Here is a 21,360-nt window from a genome sequence, read left to right as displayed (position 1 = left end):
GACTTGAGAATGGTCCAGGACGGACCGAAACGTCGTCGTCCCTTCAATTTCTAGTGTGTGGTCTGGTCAACATACTTCAGCCACGTTATTGTGACTCATCGCCTGCAAAAACACAGTTTTTTTTAAATCATGTTTTTTTCCGTCATAGACGTGGCATCTATAGAGTAAGTATATAAAGACACGCTCGTATCTGAATGGAAAGTTGTGCCAAAATTTCAAAGCAATCGGTGAAGAACTTTCGGAGATTAGCGATTTTAAACAAACGAAAATTTGCATTTTTATTTATATACATGTATATATGTTGTTGAAGATGACCGAAAGGGTAAGATTAATGATTCTAACACGAATCTTTCCAATATTTCTCATGTTTTTCTTTACTGTGGAGGGAAGTTGAAAAATTAACTCTCCAAAGTTCATTTTGACACTTTATTATAATCTAACGCCTAGGGATCCGTTTCGTAAGGTACACCTTACATTTTCAAAGACAATTTTACAGGGAATAACATCGGATTATATACTCTTTATTGAGGTGGTTTAATGAATGCCATAACAAGGGGGGTAGACACAACACCCAACATCCCTCAAGATACACACAACATCCTACACATAACACCTCATCAAATTAGAGTAGTATTTTGAAAGGAATGCGTCAGAGGTTGTGACGGAGAAATATATTAATATGTTGTGGAGGTGAGAGGAGAAGAATGGACGGGAGAATGGCAGGAGGAAGAAGAGGATAGTGTGGCCAAATTGGTTGAACTGTGACGCGCGGAGGACGAAGGTTGGGGGTTAGAAGAGAATGTTGAAGGATTGAGGAGAGAGAGAAAACAGATGAGATAAAGGTGACTTTTTTGCGATTGAGACTTCTACTCTCCAACGATATCTCTCTATCTCTCTTTATTTTTTTTTAAACTAAGACTGGGGCTCATAAGGGCTGTCAAATGACGTATCTGGTGAAACTGTAAGCAAGAGCTGTTTTTCTACCTCAGCTTATCTGAAGCCTGCTCCTAGAAACTCATTTATTTCATGAGAATGTATTTTGAACAGTATCACATAGGGAACATTCATAAAGAAACTATCATATAAGGAACCTGGTGAAACTGCAGGCAATCCTGCCTCAGCTCAGTTGTAACCTACTCCTAGAGACCACCATTTATTTTATGTACCTATTATTTGCATTAACAGGAATAAACTTTATACATTAACAGTATTAGATAACAATCATATAAGGAAGAGGATGAGCCTGTAGCCCACTGTGTGCCAGAGTCTTTATGTGATCAGTTGACCTGATCTCCCGTGTTGAGCAAACAAGTTCCAGATGCGAGTCAGCCTAGGAGTGAATGATCGCTGATGGAGTGATGTTCTTGTGGAAGGCAGTACCAGCATGAGACTGTTGAATGTTGAAAGCCTAGTGTTACAGGTGCCAAGTACTGGTTGTCCACGGAGTTGGGCCAGGTGCAGAACTTTGAGAATGTTGGCCTTGCACATAACAGTAAGATCACCACCGTCCCGACGGTGTTGCAGGCTCTCATGTTCGGACCGTTCCCACCAGACTTGGTCAAGACTAGAGATGAGCCTTCTTGCACGGCTCTCCACATTGTTTAAAAGTCTGAAGAGGAAGGGGGGGGGGGGGGGAGCCAATCCAGGCAGGCGATCCAGGAAACGGGTGCAAGAACTACTCTTAGAGTCCGTTCTTGAAGGTAGTCTTTTATTAAGACTAAGATGGAGCCTGAGATGCCTAGTGCTTGAAGCTCCACTACTGATCCAGAGTGCCAGACCCGATCACAGGCTCCTGCTGTGTCTAGAGCAACAACACAGCTGATCTTGGACTCATCCAGTGACTGACGCCACTTAGGGGAGAGATTTAGCAAGAGATCAGCAGCAGATCAGATCAGCCTTTTCTAAAACTACACTGTTGATCACATATTAGCCCATGATGATAAAAAAACTGATATCATTTGCTGAGCGATTAATGATTCTAGGATTTTACCAGTAATGGAGAGCAGTGACACTGGTCTGTAGTTACCAATCACTGAGCGGCTGTTCTTTTTGTGTACTGGAACAACATCTGTCTTCTTCCATAAGGACGGTCACATTCCTTGAGCGTTGGCAGAGTTGGAAGAGGCACGTGAGAGGCGGAGCCAACAGGTCACTGCTGCACTGACCTGTAGTAGTCTCTCTCTCTCTCTCTCTCTCTCTCTCTCTCTCTCTCTCTCTCTCTCTCTCTCTCTCTCTCTCTCTCTCTCTCTCTCTCTCTCTCTCTTTCTCTCTCTCTTCTGCTTGATACCTGGTTGATGGGGTTCTGGGAGTTCTTCTACTTCCCAAGCCCGGCCCGAGGCCAGGCTTGACTTGTGAGAGCTTGGTCCACCAGGCTGTTGCTTGGAGCGGCCCGCAGACCCACATACCCACCACATGCCCAGTTGGTCCGGCACGTTTTTTAGAAAACAGTCTAGTTTCCTCTTGAAGATGTCCACGGTTGTTCCGGCAATATTTCTTATAGTCGCTGGGAGGACGTTGAACAACCGCGGACCTCTGATGTTTATACAGTGTTCTCTGATTGTGCCTATGGCACCTCTGCTCTTCACTGGTTCTATTCTGCATTTTCTTCCATATCGTTCACTTCAGTACGTTGTTATTTTACTGTGTAGATTTGGGACCTGACCCTCCAGTATTTTCCACGTGTATATTATTTGATATCTCTCTCGTCTCCATTCTAGTGAGCACATTTGGAGAGCTTTGAGACGATCCCAATAATTTAGGTTCATTATCGCGTGCGTGCCGTATATGTTCTTTGTATTCTCTCTATTTCAGCAATCTCTCCTGCTCTGAAGGGGGAAGTGAGTACTGAGCAGTACTCAAGACGGGACAACACAAGTGACTTGAAGAGTACAACCATTGTGATGGGATCTCTGGACTTGAAGGTTCTCGTAATCCATCCTATCATTTTTCTGGCTGCCGCAATATTTGCTTGGTTATGCTCCCTAAACGTTAGGTCGTCGGACATCATTATTCCCAAATCCTTGACATGCTGTTTTCCTACTATGGGCAGATTCGATTGTGTTTTGTACCCTGTATTATGTTTCAGATCCTCATTTTTACCGTACCTGAGTACCTGGAATATATCACTGTTAAACATCATGTTAATTTCTGCTGCCCAATCGAAAACTTTGTTGATATCTGCATGTAGGTGTTCTATGTCTTCCGCAGAGGAAGACATAGAAAAAACTGATTTTCATGCTGATTTTTGTGTCATCTGCAAAGGATGACACGAAGCTGTGACTTGTATTTTTGTCTATATCTGATATGAGAATAAGGAACAGCAGTGGTGCAAGGACTGTACCTTGAGGTACAGAGCTTTTAACTGCGCTTGGGCTCGATGTAATTTGATTTGATTTATTTTTATCTCTCTCTTTCTCTCTCTCTCCATATTAGGCATCACGACATTCAAAGACCGAGTTCCTATTGATAAGTTTTGTTTACATGTGTGTGACAGAGGCACCTGTCAACACCCGACTGTCATGAATGAAGGGGGTTGACAGGCACTCCCGACCACCTGTCTCTCACCTCCTCACACGTTGTTTTAGAATTCTTTGAAATTAATTAGAAATAAATGCCAGTCCGCTGCATAATTTAACATTAATTTAGAGACATAAAACATTCCTTGAACTGCACGAGATGCTAAAGGTGAAATGATGCCGTCAATTGTGATGTAGTTTGGTCAGCTGCTGAGGTGGCCACTACCAGGCTGGCCAGGTCCACTAGTGTGGTGGCCACTACCAGGCTGGCCAGGTCCACTAGTGTGGTGGCCACTACCAGGCTGGCCAGGTCCACTAGTGTGGTGGCCACTACCAGGCTGGCCAGGTCCACTAGTGTGGTGGCCACTACCAGGTTGGCCAGGTCCACTAGTGTGGTGGCCACTACCAGGCTGGCCAGGTCCACTAGTGTGGTGGCCACTACCAGGCTGGCCAGGTCCACTAGTGTGGTGGCCACTACCAGGTTGGCCAGGTCCACTAGTGTGGTGGCCACTACCAGGCTGGCCAGGTCCACTAGTGTGGTGGCCACTACCAGGCTGGCCAGGTCCACTAGTGTAGTGGCCAGTACCAGGCTGGCCAGGTCCACTATTGTAGTGGCCAGTACCAGGCTGGCCAGGTCCACTAGTGTGGTGGCCACTACCAGGTTGGCCAGGTCCACTAGTGTAGTGGCCAGTACCAGGCTGGCCAGGTCCACTAGTGTAGTGGCCAGTACCAGGCTGGCCAGGTCCACTAGTGTGGTGGCCACTACCAGGCTGGCCAGGTCCACTAGTGTAGTGGCCAGTACCAGGCTGGCCAGGTCCACTAGTGTGGTGGCCACTAACAGGCTGGCCAGGTCCACTAGTATAGTGGCCAGTACCAGGCTGGCCAGGTCCACTAGTGTGGTGGCCACTACCAGGTTGGCCAGGTCCACTAGTGTGATGGCCACTACCAGGCTGGCCAGGTCCACTAGTGTGGTGGCCACTACCAGGCTGGCCAGGTCCACTAGTGTGGTGGCCACTACCAGGCTGGCCAGGTCCACTAGTGTGGTGGCCACTACCAGGTTGGCCAGGTCCAATAGTGTGGTGGCCACTACCAGGCTGGCCAGGTCCACTAGTGTGGTGGCCACTACCAGGCTGGCCAGGTCCACTAGTGAGGTGGCCACTACCAGGTTGGCCAGGTCCACTAGTGTGGTGGCTACTACCAGGCTGGCCAGGTCCACTAGTGTGGTGGCCACTACCAGGCTGGCCAGGTCCACTAGTGTAGTGGCCAGTACCAGGCTGGCCAGGTCCACTAGTGTGGTGGCCACTACCAGGTTGGCCAGGTCCACTAGTGTGGTGGCCACTACCAGGTTGGCCAGGTCCACTAGTGTGATGGCCACTACCAGGCTGGCCAGGTCCACTAGTGTGGTGGCTAGTACCAGGCTGGCCAGGTCCACTAGTGTGGTGGCCACTACCAGGTTGGCCAGGTCCACTAGTGTGGTGGCCACTACCAGGTTGGCCAGGTCCACTAGTGTGATGGCCACTACCAGGCTGGCCAGGTCCACTAGTGTGGTGGCCAGTACCAGGCTGGCCAGGTCCACTAGTGTGGTGGCCACTACCAGGTTGGCCAGGTCCACTAGTGTGATGGCCACTACCAGGCTGGCCAGGTCCACAAGTGTGGTGGCCACTACCAGGCTGGCCAGGTCCACTAGTGTGGTGGCCACTACCAGGTTGGCCAGGTCCACTAGTGTGGTGGCCACTACCAGGCTGGCCAGGTCCACTAGTGTGGTGGCCACTACCAGGCTGGCCAGGTCCACTAGTGTGGTGGCCACTACCAGGCTGGCCAGGTCCACTAGTGTGGTGGCCACTACCAGGCTGGCCAGGTCCACTAGTGTGGTGGCCACTACCAGGCTGGCCAGGTCCACTAGTGTGGTGGCCACTACCAGAGCTGGCCAGGTCCACTAGTGTGGTGGCCACTATCCAGGGTGACCAGGTCCCACTAGTGTGGTGGCCACTACTAGGCTGGCCCAGGTCCACTAGTGTGGTGGCCACTACCAGGCTGGCCAGGTCCACTAGTGTGGTGGCCACTACCAGGTTGGCCAGGTCCACTAGTGTGGTGGCCACTACCAGGCTGGCCAGGTCCACTAGTGTGGTGGCCACTACCAGGCTGGCCAGGTCCACTAGTGTGGTGGCCACTACCAGGTTGGCCAGGTCCACTAGTGTAGTGACCACTACCAGGCTGGCCAGGTCCACTAGTGTAGTGGCCAGTACCAGGCTGGCCAGGTCCACTAGTGTGGTGGCCACTACCAGGTTGGCCAGGTCCACTAGTGTGATGGCCACTACCAGGCTGGCCAGGTCCACTAGTGTGGTGGCCAGTACCAGGTTGGCCAGGTCCACTAGTGTGATGGCCACTACCAGGTTGGCCAGGTCCACTAATGTGGTGGCCACTACCAGGTTGGCCAGGTCCACTAGTGTGATGGCCACTACCAGGCTGGCCAGGTCCACTAGTGTGGTGGCCAGTACCAGGTTGGCCAGGTCCACTAGTGTGGTGGCCACTACCAGGTTGGCCAGGTCCACTAGTGTGGTGGCCACTACCAGGTTGGCCAGGTCCACTAGTGTGATGGCCACTACCAGGCTGGCCAGGTCCACTAGTGTGGTGGCCAGTACCAGGCTGGCCAGGTCCACTAGTGTGGTGGCCACTACCAGGTTGGCCAGGTCCACTAGTGTGATGGCCACTACCAGGCTGGCCAGGTCCACTAGTGTGGTGGCCACTACCAGGCTGGCCAGGTCCACTAGTGTGGTGGCCACTACCAGGTTGGCCAGGTCCACTAGTGTGGTGGCCACTACCAGGCTGGCCAGGTCCACTAGTGTGGTGGCCACTACCAGGCTGACCAGGTCCACTAGTGTGGTGGCCACTACCAGGCTGACCAGGTCCACTAGTGTGGTGGCCACTACCAGGCTGGCCAGGTCCACTAGTGTAGTGGCCAGTACCAGGCTGGCCAGGTCCACTAGTGTGGTGGCCACTACCAGGTTGGCCAGGTCCACTAGTGTGGTGGCCACTACCAGGCTGGCCAGGTCCACTAGTGTGGTGGCCACTACCAGGCTGGCCAGGTCCACTAGTGTGGTGGCCACTACCAGGCTGACCAGGTCCACTAGTGTGGTGGCCACTACCAGGCTGACCAGGTCCACTAGTGTGGTGGCCACTACCAGGTTGGCCAGGTCCACTAATGTGGTGGCCACTACCAGGTTGGCCAGGTCCACTAGTGTGATGGCCACAACCAGGCTGGCCAGGTCCACTAGTGTGGTGGCCAGTACCAGGCTGGCCAGGTCCACTAGTGTGGTGGCCACTACCAGGTTGGCCAGGTCCACTAGTGTGGTGGCCACTACCAGGTTGGCCAGGTCCACTAGTGTGATGGCCACTACCAGGCTGGCCAGGTCCACTAGTGTGGTGGCCAGTACCAGGCTGGCCAGGTCCACTAGTGTGGTGGCCACTACCAGGTTGGCCAGGTCCACTAGTGTGATGGCCACTACCAGGCTGGCCAGGTCCACTAGTGTGGTGGCCACTACCAGGCTGGCCAGGTCCACTAGTGTGGTGGCCACTACCAGGTTGGCCAGGTCCACTAGTGTGGTGGCCACTACCAGGCTGGCCAGGTCCACTAGTGTGGTGGCCACTACCAGGCTGACCAGGTCCACTAGTGTGGTGGCCACTACCAGGCTGACCAGGTCCACTAGTGTGGTGGCCACTACCAGGCTGGCCAGGTCCACTAGTGTAGTGGCCACTACCAGGCTGGCCAGGTCCACTAGTGTGGTGGCCACTACCAGGTTGGCCAGGTCCACTAGTGTGGTGGCCACTACCAGGCTGGCCAGGTCCACTAGTGTGGTGGCCACTACCAGGCTGGCCAGGTCCACTAGTGTGGTGGCCACTACCAGGCTGACCAGGTCCACTAGTGTGGTGGCCACTACCAGGCTGACCAGGTCCACTAGTGTGGTGGCCACTACCAGGTTGGCCAGGTCCACTAGTGTGGTGGCCACTACCAGGCTGACCAGGTCCACTAGTGTGGTGGCCACTACCAGGCTGGCCAGGTCCACTAGTGTAGTGGCCACTACCAGGCTGACCAGGTCCACTAGTGTGGTAGCCACTACCAGGCTGGCCAGGTCCACTAGTGTGGTGGCCACTACCAGGTTGGCCAGGTCCACTAGTGTGGTGGCCACTACCAGGCTGGCCAGGTCCACTAGTGTGGTGGCCACTACCAGGTTGGCCAGGTCCACTAGTGTGGTGGCCACTACCAGGCTGGCCAGGTCCACTAGTGTGGTGGCCACTACCAGGTTGGCCAGGTCCACTAGTGTGGTGGCCACTACCAGGCTGGCCAGGTCCACTAGTGTGGTTGCCACTACCAGGTTGGCCAGGTCCAGTAGTGTTGTGGCCACTACCAGGCTGGCCAGGTCCACTAGTGTGGTGGCCACTACCAGGTTGGCCAGGTCCACTAGTGTAGTGGCCACTACCAGGCTGGCCAGGTCCACTAGTGTAGTGGCCAGTACCAGGCTGGCCAGGTCCACTAGTGTGGTGGCCACTACCAGGTTGGCCAGGTCCACTAGTGTGATGGCCACTACCAGGCTGGCCAGGTCCACTAGTGTGGTGGCCAGGTCCACTAGTGTGATAGCCACTACCAGGTTGGCCAGGTCCACTAGTGCGGTGGCCACTACCAGGTTGGCCAGGTCCACTAGTGTGATGGCCACTACCAGGCTGGCCAGGTCCACTAGTGTGGTGGCCAGTACCAGGCTGGCCAGGTCCACTAGTGTGGTGGCCACTACCAGGCTGGCCAGGTCCACTAGTGTGATGGCCACTACCAGGCTGGCCAGGTCCACTAGTGTGGTGGCCACTACCAGGCTGGCCAGGTCCACTAGTGTGGTGGCCACTACCAGGTTGGCCAGGTCCACTAGTGTGGTGGCCACTACCAGGTTGGCCAGGTCCACTAGTGTGATGGCCACTACCAGGCTGGCCAGGTCCACTAGTGTGGTGGCCACTACCAGGCTGGCCAGGTCCACTAGTGTGGTGGCCACTACCAGGTTGGCCAGGTCCACTAGTGTGGTGGCCACTACCAGGCTGGCCAGGTCCACTAGTGTGGTGGCCACTACCAGGCTGACCAGGTCCACTAGTGTGGTGGCCACTACCAGGCTGACCAGGTCCACTAGTGTGGTGGCCACTACCAGGTTGGCCAGGTCCACTAGTGTGGTGGCCACTACCAGGCTGGCCAGGTCCACTAGTGTGGTGGCCACTACCAGGTTGGCCAGGTCCACTAGTGTGGTGGCCACTACCAGGCTGGCCAGGTCCACTAGTGTGGTGGCCACTACCAGGCTGGCCAGGTCCACTAGTGTGGTGGCCACTACCAGGTTGGCCAGGTCCACTAGTGTGGTGGCCACTACCAGGCTGACCAGGTCCACTAGTGTGGTGGCCACTACCAGGCTGGCCAGGTCCACTAGTGTAGTGGCCACTACCAGGCTGACCAGGTCCACTAGTGTGGTGGCCACTACCAGGCTGGCCAGGTCCACTAGTGTGGTGGCCACTACCAGGTTGGCCAGGTCCACTAGTGTGGTGGCCACTACCAGGCTGGCCAGGTCCACTAGTGTGGTGGCCACTACCAGGTTGGCCAGGTCCACTAGTGTGGTGGCCACTACCAGGCTGGCCAGGTCCACTAGTGTGGTGGCCACTACCAGGTTGGCCAGGTCCACTAGTGTGGTGGCCACTACCAGGCTGGCCAGGTCCACTAGTGTGGTGGCCACTACCAGGTTGGCCAGGTCCACTAGTGTGGTGGCCACTACCAGGCTGGCCAGGTCCACTAGTGTGGTGGCCACTACCAGGCTGGCCAGGTCCACTAGTGTGGTGGCCACTACCAGGTTGGCCAGGTCCACTAGTGTAGTGGCCACTACCAGGTTGGCCAGGTCCACTAGTGTGGTGGCCACTACCAGGCTGGCCAGGTCCACTAGTGTGGTGGCCACTACCAGGCTGGCCAGGTCCACTAGTGTGGTGGCCACTACCAGGCTGGCCAGGTCCACTAGTGTGGTGACCACTACCAGGCTGGCCAGGTCCACTAGTGTAGTGGCCACTACCAGGCTGGCCAGGTCCACTAGTGTGGTGGCCACTACCAGGCTGGCCAGGTCCACTAGTGTGGTGGCCACTACCAGGCTGGCCAGGTCCACTAGTGAAGTGATTTTGAATCATATTATTGGTACGGGTTCTAATTCAAATAAAATGAATACTACTGATTTAGTTGATAAATTGTGGAATATGAAAGACCTCTGTAATTATGGAATTGTTAACTATGATGTAATTTCTTTATTCACAAAAGTTTCGGTTGAAAACTAAGATTTTTATCTGATTAATTGTTAAAATATGATTAGCCTCTTCCATCCTATGTTCATTTAATTGATAAAACTGTGTGCTATTAGCTCTAATTTTGTCTTTAATAATGGATTCTATTGTCACAAATTTGGAATGATTATGGGTAACCTTCTTTCAGGTTTTAAACAATTATATGTGGAGTTTTGTGAAGCAAAACTATCAAGTAGAATGAACAAATCTATTAAGTAGAATTTTGCCTGCTAATGATACATGGTTTTGCTATGTTGATATATTTTTCTTATGGCCTAAAAATAGAAATTTGAACACATTTTCATTAGACTTAAATAATCTAGTCCCATCCATTAGATTTACAATGGAAATTGAACAAGACAATTCTTAACCATTCATAGATATGTTAATTTATAAATATGAAAATAATTGTATATAATTGTAAAGTTGTTTGTATATAGAAAGCCAACAAATGTTGGGTGTAATGAACACTTTTACTCATCTCATCATCAAAGAGTAACACAAGCTGTATATTCTTCTATGTTACTGAGGGTTCTAAGGATATATAATCCTGAGTTTATAGATGATGAAATTAATGCCATATTTAGTCAAGTTTGAATTTAAAATACTCTAAGTGTTTTATCGACAAAGCAGGCAACATTTATGTAACACTTTCTTTCGTACAGTGTGAATGACAGCAATTTTATTCCTTGAGTGTCCTTGTCACAAAGAGTCGATGTAGATACTCTCCCGTCCCGCTGGTGCAGCCAACTTCCCTTCATCTCTTGGCCTTGTAACCTGAGGAAGTAGACGAGGGCGCCAGGCTCCCCTCCCAGGGCACCTGTGGCTCAGGGAAGCCCTTGGAGTGAGTGACCCAGTTGTGTGTTACTCTGTAACGCCACTCCTGCCCCCCTCAGTCACCGCCTCCCTCGCTCTGTGCTGGCGACGCCTCGCCCCAGTAAGGGGTTCCTTCCTATATACAACCTCAGCCTGCTGACGAGGAGTCAATAACGTGGATGAAATATGTTGACCAGACCACACACTAGGAAGTGAAGGGACGACGACGTTTCGGTCCGTCCTGGACCATTCTCAGGTCGATTGTCAGAATGGTCCAGGACGGACCGAAATGTCGTCCTCACTTCACTTTCTAGTGTGTGGTTTGGTCAACTCAACCTGCATTTAGACTCTAGAATTTTTCGCTTAATTCGAGCCTAATCCATTATGTATATCATGTTAGGTGGAGTACCCGGGATAGTCTGTCTCTATCCCCTACCCACCTCCCATTGCACTCCCATTTCTTCTCCCCTCTCCCTTTTTTTTATTAATACATTAGGTACATCTGCCTTTGTGCAGCTGCCCTGGACTATATTAAGGGGGAGTACAGTGTGTCAAAAAGCTAACTAGGTGATGCTAGAAAAATCCCCATCACACAGGATGGTTAGTCATACAGGGCCATGTGATCAGTAGTCTGCACTGGCAGACTCTGGCTGCAATATGAGGATATCTGGTCTGAAAGGTCTATTAAATGGGCATTCGGTGATGTAGTGTGGGAGATCATGCCGCAGTTCCTGCTCACAGAGTTTGCACCTGGAGTGCTCAGGATTGGGAGATCCGTCACCTGTAGCCACCTGCCACAAGTAACGTACAGTCTCCCTAGGGGAAGAACTCTAGGGGAATCACACCAAATATATCACACTTGACTCCATGAAAATTCCATGGGGATCTCAATATATGCTAATATTTCTTAAAGCATTTAACTTCTTGAAAGTTGGGTGAGGCTCGCCCTACGCATCTGTCCTATAACTTTAGACATAGATACAAACAGACAGTCTCTCTTATGGTATATTTAGACGAGGAATGATACCCAGCAGTACACAGGATACTCTACCTCTCCTTCCATCCACCATTTTGTCCCCCCCCCCTCTTCTTTTCCTCACTCCCTACTCTTACTTCCCATTTTCCTTTCTATTCCCCGTTTTTGTGCCCCTTCCCCTCTCATCTCCCCACCTTTCTCCCTTCTAATCCCCTCCCCTTCAACCTCCATCAGACAGATTTCCATTTATATACATAGAAGGGGTACCAGACTGCACCCCTCTCGCTTCCCCTCTCCTCCTCCCCACTAACCCCTCTCCACCCCCTCGCCCGTCCTCCCCGCCCCTCCCCCCTTACTCCCTCTCTTAGCCCCTCTTTCCTTTTATAAATATGAAACCCATTATTAAGGAGCAATAAAACTACTGTACCATCCAGGGGTCACGACCACCGTATATGCTGAAGACATTGGTGTACCAGGAGACTCTGCTAACAACATACCAGCCGCTCGTGACATGGAGCGGCCTGTCGCCAAACACACACCGAAGCTACGACGTTGGTACAACGTTCGAACAAGTTTTAACACTTCCTAACCAGTTATAACAACCAATGTTACAACTTATATAGCAAGTTGTAACAACGTTCTAATACGACATTAACACGTTAAGCCAAGATTTAACAACTTTATTACAAGTTGTAACAAGCGGAAAATAGAGTTTCGATTTGTGTTTCCAGGGTAATTATCGCACCATAAGCTTAGTTATAACTTCAGAAAAAAAACACAAATATTGATGTAGGAGACGAAGCAATATAACACTAAATTCCATAACCACGCGGACATCACATTAACGTGATAAATATATCTATGAGAAATAACCTAGAAAAATCCATTATAGTTTTAGTCGATTTTCTCCTCAAGAATAATACTACTGCTACTAATATTATTATTCCCTTTATAGGCAGTGTTACGCCAGCGCTAGGCAATAAGAATAAGAATTACTGCCTGACGCTGGCGTAGCAACGCCTGACGTACCTGGAATGTCTGGCGTTACAGAGTGTCACTGTGGCCAGGTGCTGGGCGTACACGAGGACCTGGCGCGCTCGCGCACTCACCTGCAAAAAAAAAAAACACAGTTCAAAAGATTTAACTTTATTTAAATTGTAGATTATGTTGTCGTGGGTGGTTCCCCGTGTTGCTGTATCTCTTGGTGTGGCGCCAGGGCTCTGTAACCTGTGTACCTGGTGACATTATGTCTCCTGACTGTAACCAGTGTACCTGGTGACATTATGACTCCTGACTGTAACCAGTGTACCTGGTGACATTATGTCTCCTGACTGTAACCTGTGTACCTGGTGACATTATGACTCCTGACTGTAACCTGTGTACCTGGTGACATTATGACTCCTGACTGTAACCAGTGTACCTGGTGACATTATGACTCCTGACTGTAACCTGTGTACCTAGTGACATTATGACTCCTGACTGTAACCAGTGTACCTGGTGACATTATGACTCCTGACTGTAACCAGTGTACCTAGTGACATTATGACTCCTGACTGTAACCAGTGTACCTAGTGACATTATGACTCCTGACTGTAACCAGTGTACCTAGTGACATTATGACTCCTGACTGTAACCAGTGTACCTAGTGACATTATGACTCCTGACTGTAACCAGTGTACCTAGTGACATTATGACTCCTGACTGTAACCAGTGTACCTAGTGACATTATGACTCCTGACTGTAACCAGTGTACCTAGTGACATTATGACTCCTGACTGTAACCAGTGTACCTAGTGACATTATGACTCCTGACTGTAACCAGTGTACCTAGTGACATTATGACTCCTGACTGTAACCAGTGTACCTAGTGACATTATGACTCCTGACTGTAACCAGTGTACCTAGTGACATTATGACTCCTGACTGTAACCAGTGTACCTAGTGACATTATGACTCCTGACTGTAACCAGTGTACCTAGTGACATTATGACTCCTGACTGTAACCAGTGTACCTAGTGACATTATGACTCCTGACTGTAACCAGTGTACCTGGTGACATCTGTACACTTACAGAACAATACAGAAATATACAAACATACAGAAGACGGGAAACACCTCAATTTTATTACTGTGATACGATTGTCTCTTATCTTTCTTGTGGCACCATTGTTCCCATGTTTATCATCCGTACAGTGTGTGGTGGAGGCACCCCCCGTACAGTGTGTGGTGGAGGCACCCCCCGTACACTGTGTGGTGGAGGTACCCCCCGTACAGTGTGTGGTGGAGGCACCCCCCGTACACTGTGTGGTGGAGGCACCCCCCGTACACTGTGTGGTGGAGGCACCCCCGTACAGTGTGTGTGGTGGAGGCACCCCCCGTACAGTGTGTGTGGTGGAGGCACCCCCCGTACACTGTGTGTGGTGGAGGCACCCCCCGTACAGTGTGTGGTGGAGGCACCCCCCGTACACTGTGTGTGGTGGAGGCACCCCCCGTACACTGTGTGTGGTGGAGGCACCCCCCGTACACTGTGTGTGGTGGAGGCACCCCCCGTACACTGTGTGTGGTGGAGGCACCCCCCGTACACTGTGTGGTGGAGGCACCCCCCGTACACTGTGTGTGGTGGAGGCACCCCCCGTACACTGTGTGGTGGAGGCACCCCCGTACACTGTGTGGTGGAGGCACCCCCGTACAGTGTGTGGTGGAGGTACCCCCCGTACACTGTGTGGTGGAGGTACCCCCCGTACACTGTGTGGTGGAGGTACCCCCCGTACACTGTGTGGTGGAGGTACCCCCGTACACTGTGTGGTGGAGGTACCCCCCGTACACTGTGTGGTGGAGGCACCCCCCGTACACTGTGTGGTGGAGGCACCCCCCGTACACTGTGTGGTGGAGGCACTCCCCGTACACTGTGTGGTGGAGGTACCCCCCGTACACTGTGTGGTGGAGGTACCCCCCGTACACTGTGTGGTGGAGGCACCCCCGTACACTGTGTGGTGGAGGCACCCCCGTACACTGTGTGGTGGAGGCACCCCCGTACACTGTGTGGTGGAGGTACCCCCGTACACTGTGTGGTGGAGGCACCCCCCGTACACTGTGTGGTGGAGGCACCCCCGTACACTGTGTGGTGGAGGTACCCCCCGTACACTGTGTGGTGGAGGCACCCCCGTACACTGTGTGGTGGAGGTACCCCCCGTACACTGTGTGGTGGAGGCACCCCCCGTACACTGTGTGGTGGAGGCACCCCCCGTACACTGTGTGGTGGAGGCACCCCCCGTACACTGTGTGGTGGAGGCACCCCCGTACACTGTGTGGTGGAGGCACTACCGTACACTTTGTGGTGGAGGCACCCCCCGTACACTGTGTGGTGGAGGTACCCCCGTACACTGTGTGGTGGAGGCACCCCCCGTACACTGTGTGGTGGAGGTACCCCCCGTACACTGTGTGGTGGAGGTACCCCCCGTACACTGTGTGGTGGAGGCACCCCCGTACACTGTGTGGTGGAGGTACCCCCCGTACACTGTGTGGTGGAGGTACCCCCCGTACACTGTGTGGTGGAGGTACCCCCCGTACACTGTGTGGTGGAGGCACCCCCGTACACTGTGTGGTGGAGGCACCCCCGTACACTGTGTGGTGGAGGCACCACCGTACACTTTGTGGTGGAGGCACCCCCCGTACACTGTGTGGTGGAGGTACCCCCCGTACACTGTGTGGTGGAGGTACCCCCCGTACACTGTGTGGTGGAGGCACCCCCGTACACTGTGTGGTGGAGGTACCCCCGTACACTGTGTGGTGGAGGCACCCCCGTACACTGTGTGGTGGAGGTACCCCCCGTACACTGTGTGGTGGAGGTACCCCCCGTACACTGTGTGGTGGAGGAACCCCCCGTACACTGTGTGGTGGAGACACCCCCGTACACTGTGTGGTGGAGGCACCCCCGTACACTGTGTGGTGGAGGCACCCCCCGTACACTATACCAGGTGGGTGAGAGACCACCACCCACCAACTACCACTGTCCCAGGTGGGTGAGAGACCACCACCCACCAACTACCACTGTCCCAGGTGGGTGAGAGACCACCACCCACCAACTACCACTGTCCCAGGTGGGTGAGAGACCACCACCCACCAACTACCACTGTCCCAGGTGGGTGAGAGACCACCACCCACCAACTACCACTGTCCCAGGTGGGTGAGAGACCACCACCCACCAACTACCACTGTCCCAGGTGGGTGAGACCACTACTCAGCCAGTGACCTCGGTCAACACCAACACACTGGCCACTGACCACCATCGCTTATATAATTTTACCTTAGTTACTCTTTAGCCCTCGTCCTGGTGAGAGAGAGAGAGAGAGAGAGAGAGAGAGAGAGAGAGAGAGAGAGAGAGAGAGAGAGAGAGAGAGAGAGAGAGAGAGAGAGAGAGAGAGACAGAGAGACAGAGAGATAATGATAGGGCAGAAGTAAAAATGATGGACTCAAAAAAGTCAGTAAAGAGAGAGAGAGAATAATTAAAGACGGATGAAGAAGGGAGGAACAAAGTGTGATGTTTGGGTAAGTATATGGAGCCAATTTGTGATAAGAAGGTGCCCTACGGGCTCACCATAGCCCGTGCTACTTGGAACTGCTTTTTCCAAGTAGCGAATCTTTAACAACAACAACAAAGAAGGTGCCGCTTTGCATTCTTCTACTGTATCAGTATGTAAGTCACTTCACATAAGGACCCACCGCAAGAAAACGTATTCGGATGCAAGATGGCGGCCATTTTTCAAAATGGCGACCTAAATCTCGAAAATTGGTATATAGGCATTTGAGATGTGATTTTATGTCTCTTTGGTCAAAAAAATTAATCTATTAAAAATATGACTTTTCACATGTATGCGTCAAAATAAATAAATAAATAAATAAATAAATAAAATATATATATATATATATATATATATATATATATATATATATATATATATGTATATATATATATATGTATATATATATATATATATATATATATATATATATATATATATATATATATATATATATATATATATATATATATATATATATTAATTAAAAACTCAGTAATTGTTGCATTTAACTTTTTTTTTTTACTAATGGAATGATTTATACATTTAGGAATGATTAATTAGTTAATTTTGTATTTAAATAGCATAAACAAATATGCCTTACTTTCTTATCTTTCAGAATTCCTAATTTTATAATTGTCGTTGTAAGTTATACATATTTCACTTCGCGTACTGAACAAGACATCATAAATAACAGAATAAAATCAATGTTTTTACTGTGTACTTAAACATTACAATATCGTATCAAATTGTTCTAATACTGGTGCAGTAAACCAAGTAATTTGGTCTACAATTCTTACACAGCAGTGTACATGGGACACACTGTACATGGACGCAGTGTACATGACACCCAGTGTACATGGGACACAGTGTACATGGGACACAGTGTACATGGGACACAGTGTACATGGGACACAGTGTACATGGGACGCAGTATACATGGGACACAGTGTACATGGGACACAGTGTACATGGGACACAGTGTACATGGGACGCAGTGTACATGGGACGCAGTATACATGGGACGCAGTATACATGGGACACAGTGTACATGGGACACAGTGTACATGGGACACAGTATACATGGGACACAGTATACATGGGACACAGTGTACATAGGACGCCAGCTTTTTGGGCAGCTGGGGCGTGACTGGCGTCTAGCTATACAGCTGCAGCCAACAGCTCCCTTCAACTATCCCATATTACTGCAAGAGATGTCCACATTTGTCTCCATACACCATCAGTTTTTATCGAGCACCGCTCCGAAGGTGGATGTTAGACAGGATCTTGAATATGTGGCTGACACCACATATAGCCTCCCAGATATGTAGCCCTTAGTATGTGACGTCAAGGCAGCTGCAGCTGGAGGCACATTCACTAGCAGTCAATCTTTTGCTGAAAATAGTGTTTTCCTGGTCTTAGTGCTGGATACCAATCGTATTGGCGTTTGCCTTTCTATTTGAGACTTTTGACGCCGTGGAGTAGGGGGGAACCTGCTGCATGGGTGACAGCTTCTCCCCCCGTATCAACCTACCCTGGCTTTGCGCCCTGGAGAGGCCACTCCAGCCCGAGTGCTGGACCTGTCAGCACATCCTGTACTGTACAGCACCAAAACAGGAGTTTCAAGTTTCTGTTGACGCTCTGTGCTTGGAGGTTCCATCGGGGTTGAGAATACCAGATATGAGCTTGTAGCATCTTCAGATTTTCTCCAGCCATTCCAGGAACTTGATTTGCTAGTACGAGAAAATGATGACGTTCTGTGACCTGGAAGCGTGCAAGACTCTTAACGCAATAAACTTTGACTTGGCCGAGACTCCTGGAGCCTCTGCGACCAACCCCAAACAAACTCTACAGTCTTCTATGGCCGATGCTTTGAGGTAGTGACAGTAAGATATAGAGAAGACGGCCACATCCCTATCACAAGCACGTTCCTATCATACCATCGACGGCGCCACGAGAAATAATATCCGCTGTGTGAAGTATTATGAGACCATCAGTTTCTTGTATGGAAAACGTTCCAGTGAGAGAAGTGAGTGAGCACGATGGTAAAGGTGGTCCACCATCATTCGTTACCACCTCTACACTCCTCTTGTCCTACACCATTACTCACACTAACAATCCAAACACCTCTTCCTTGTTAAGTCATCATTTCTAAGGAAATTCGCATAGTTTTTCAGAGGAAGGTTTCCTTCAGTCACGTGTTGGCGAACTCCAAGCGCTCTTTTCTGCTGGGTGCAGGTGTCTTGATGCTGTCTGCTGAGTGAGTCTCCTAGACGAACTCTGCTCTGTTTACAGGTAAGTTCTCAATTTCTTTTGCAATACTGTTGAGACTCCAGTGTGGCAGTACTCTCCAAACGTTTTAGATGTCCTTTTTTTTATTATTATTTTCTACCACAGACGTGGCCCACACATTTACAATGCTAACCAGCATACAGTATATATATTTACTTCTGTCCTCCATGGATAGAGTTAGAGATGTGTTAAACATATAGTTCAAGGGTTTATTGAACAATCAACCACAGAAGGTGAGTCGGTATCTTTAAAATGCTAAGCTTACCTACATACGTAAATACATAGATACACAGATTTACGTATGCCCTACATAAAGTGTTCAATGCGTCTTTTACATAGTGTCATTAATGTGCATTTACAAAGGTGAAATGTAATTGAGATCAGCTTCCATATATACTTTATACATATACATATACATAAACACACACATATACATATATACATACATACATATATACACACACATGCATTCACATACATTGTCCATTCACGTAGATGTCCTTGGAAGGAGCATGTTGATTTGAGTTGCAGCATCAAACACAACAGCATCACCATGACCTATGAACTCGTCACTTGCACCTGCTAATTGTAATTGTTGAAGGCTGGCAGCCCGGGGGTTGTGGCGCAGGCCCGCCTTCCTCCATACTAAGACAACAGGGCAGCGCCCCATGTTCATATTCGAAAAATGTGTCTAACTTCAACTAACTTTCACTGCTCGCGGTGTTGGCAGCAGTGAAAATCTTTGAAACAGTCGGACGTCACCTTTAATAGATTTGACGACTTTAATATATTTAGGGACCGGTCTTGCCTCTAGATCTGCTAATATTTTCTTGTTCTTTATCTTTAAAGGGCAAGAAACCCCTACACTGAGGTTCTGTGAAAGGCATTGGTCGATGAATGTGCGATAGAGGTTTGTTCCATCTTCTTCGAGGTTGGGCAGAGCCTACACTCCATCACAACTTGAGGCAAGAGGTGTAGGGAGAGAGAGAATAGATCACTGCTCAGGTTTTCAAACGGATTGTGCACATCTAAGAAACCAACCGTCAAAAGTTTGGTCTTATTTACAAATTTTTGTGTGATTCGTATTGTTGATGATAAAGAGAGACTGGCTTTTATCGTCGGGTGTACAGAATTCATCAACTAACCTGTTATCTCTAGAGCAGACAAAGACCATCGCATGAGTGCAATTGCGTCTTTAAGGAGCACCTGTACGGCTCCTCCTCCACCTTTAACACAAGCATCTTGTTGTTCAAGTCCTTTATCCACTGCCTTGGGTGAGAAAGTTTTTTTTCTTAGAGATTACAATGTTTCCTTTTGAAAGTTCTACATGCACTGTCCATGCTATTTCTTGTAGTTCTTTAAAATCATTCATGTGTGTGCGTGTATGGGTGTACTCACCTATTTGTGCCTGCAGGATCGAGCTAAGACTCTTGGATCCCACCTTTCGAGCCATCGGTTGTCTATAGCAATGACTCCTGTTCTATTTCTCTATCATATCTAGTTTTAAACTTATGAATAGCGTTTGCTTCCACAAACCTCCTCCTTAAGTGCATTCCATTTATCCTCTACACTACTGTGTGTGTGTGTGTGTGTACTCACCTAGTGTGTACTCACCTAGTGTGTGCGTGTGTGTATGTGTGCGTGTGTGTATGTGTGAGTGTGTGAGTGAGTGAGAGTGAGTGAGTGAGTGTGAGTGAACGTGTGAGTGAGTGAGAGAGTGAGTGAGTGAGTGAGTGAGTGAGTGAGTGAGTGAGTGAGTGAGTGAGTGAGTGAGTGAGTGAGTGAGTGAGTGAGTGAGTGAACGTGTGAGTGAGTGAGTGAGTGAGTGAGTGAGTGAGAGTGAGTGAGTGAGTGAGTGAGTGAGTGAGTGAGTGAGTGAGTGAGTGAGTGAGTGAGTGAACGTGTGAGTGAGTGAATGAGAGAGTGCGTGAGTGAATCGTGGCCAATAATATAATGTAACAAAACAGTCTTGGGACAATATATGTAAACTGAGACCAGGTCACTAACAGTGTCTAAGGCTTCAAGTCTCCGGTAATATATATTAATGACTGAAGAAGCTATTACACCACATTGTGAGTGAACCTCCGAGGGTGCGCTTCTCCCCCCTCTCTTGTTTGTTCCTCTCTCTCCTACCTCCTTCCCTCCTCTCTTTCTCTCCCTCCCTCCTCTCTCTATCTCCTTCCCTCCTCTCTCTATCTCCTTCCCTCCTCTCTCTATCTCCTTCCCTCCTCTCTCTATCTCCTTCCCTCCTCTCTTTCTCTCCTTCCCTCCTCTCTTTCTCTCCTTCCCTCCTCTCTTTCTCTCCCTCCCTCCTCTCTCTATCTCCTTCCCTCCTCTCTCTATCTCATTCCCTCCTCTCTTTATCTCCCTCCCTCCTCTCTTTCTCTCCTTCCCTCCTCTCTTTCTCTCCCTCCCTCCTCTCTCTATCTCCTTCCCTCCTCTCTCTATCTCCTTCCCTCCTCTCTCTATCTCCTTCCCTCCTCTCTTTCTCTCCTCCCCTCCTCTCTTTCTCTCCTTCCCTCCTCTCTTTATCTCCCTCCCTTCTCTCTTTCTCTCCTTCCTTCTACTCTCCTTCTCCCATTCCTCGGCTCCGCAACTTTCCCTTTCACTCCCTTCCTCTCTATTACAGGTAAACAGAGCTCAATATCACAGTCCTAAGTAGAAAGGGAAGTGAGGGGACATGATCATTATATAGAAGATACCGAGGGAAATGTTGAGGGGGACGGTGGATAAGGAGAGTCATTTTTAAAGAGAAAGGTAATAGTACCAGAGGACACAGGTGGAAGTTGTAAACGCATATGACTCCAAGATCTGTACTCGTGCTCAAGGCGGTCAA

The 21,360-nt window shown here is 49.9% G+C and overlaps 1 protein-coding gene across 1 annotated transcript in view; it reads right to left on the bottom strand.

Annotated features, from left to right (window-relative positions):
• The window catches only part of LOC123755248 (uncharacterized), a 68,142-nt gene that overhangs the window by 45,445 nt on the left and 1,337 nt on the right, over positions 1 to 21,360 (bottom strand). The window contains exons 2-4 of the mRNA XM_069328079.1: positions 17,767 to 17,996; positions 12,682 to 12,761; positions 4,102 to 5,149 (exon numbers count right to left, since the gene is read on the bottom strand). Coding sequence (XP_069184180.1) covers positions 4,102 to 5,149; positions 12,682 to 12,761; positions 17,767 to 17,996 — 1,358 coding nt within the window. The remainder of the gene's footprint in view (positions 1 to 4,101; positions 5,150 to 12,681; positions 12,762 to 17,766; positions 17,997 to 21,360) is intronic.

This window comes from Procambarus clarkii, chromosome 20 (genome assembly GCF_040958095.1).
Source record: "Procambarus clarkii isolate CNS0578487 chromosome 20, FALCON_Pclarkii_2.0, whole genome shotgun sequence".
Taxonomy (NCBI): domain Eukaryota; kingdom Metazoa; phylum Arthropoda; class Malacostraca; order Decapoda; family Cambaridae; genus Procambarus; species Procambarus clarkii.
Note: the sequence above shows the minus strand (reverse complement) of the source record. Positions and strands in the feature narration are given on the sequence as shown.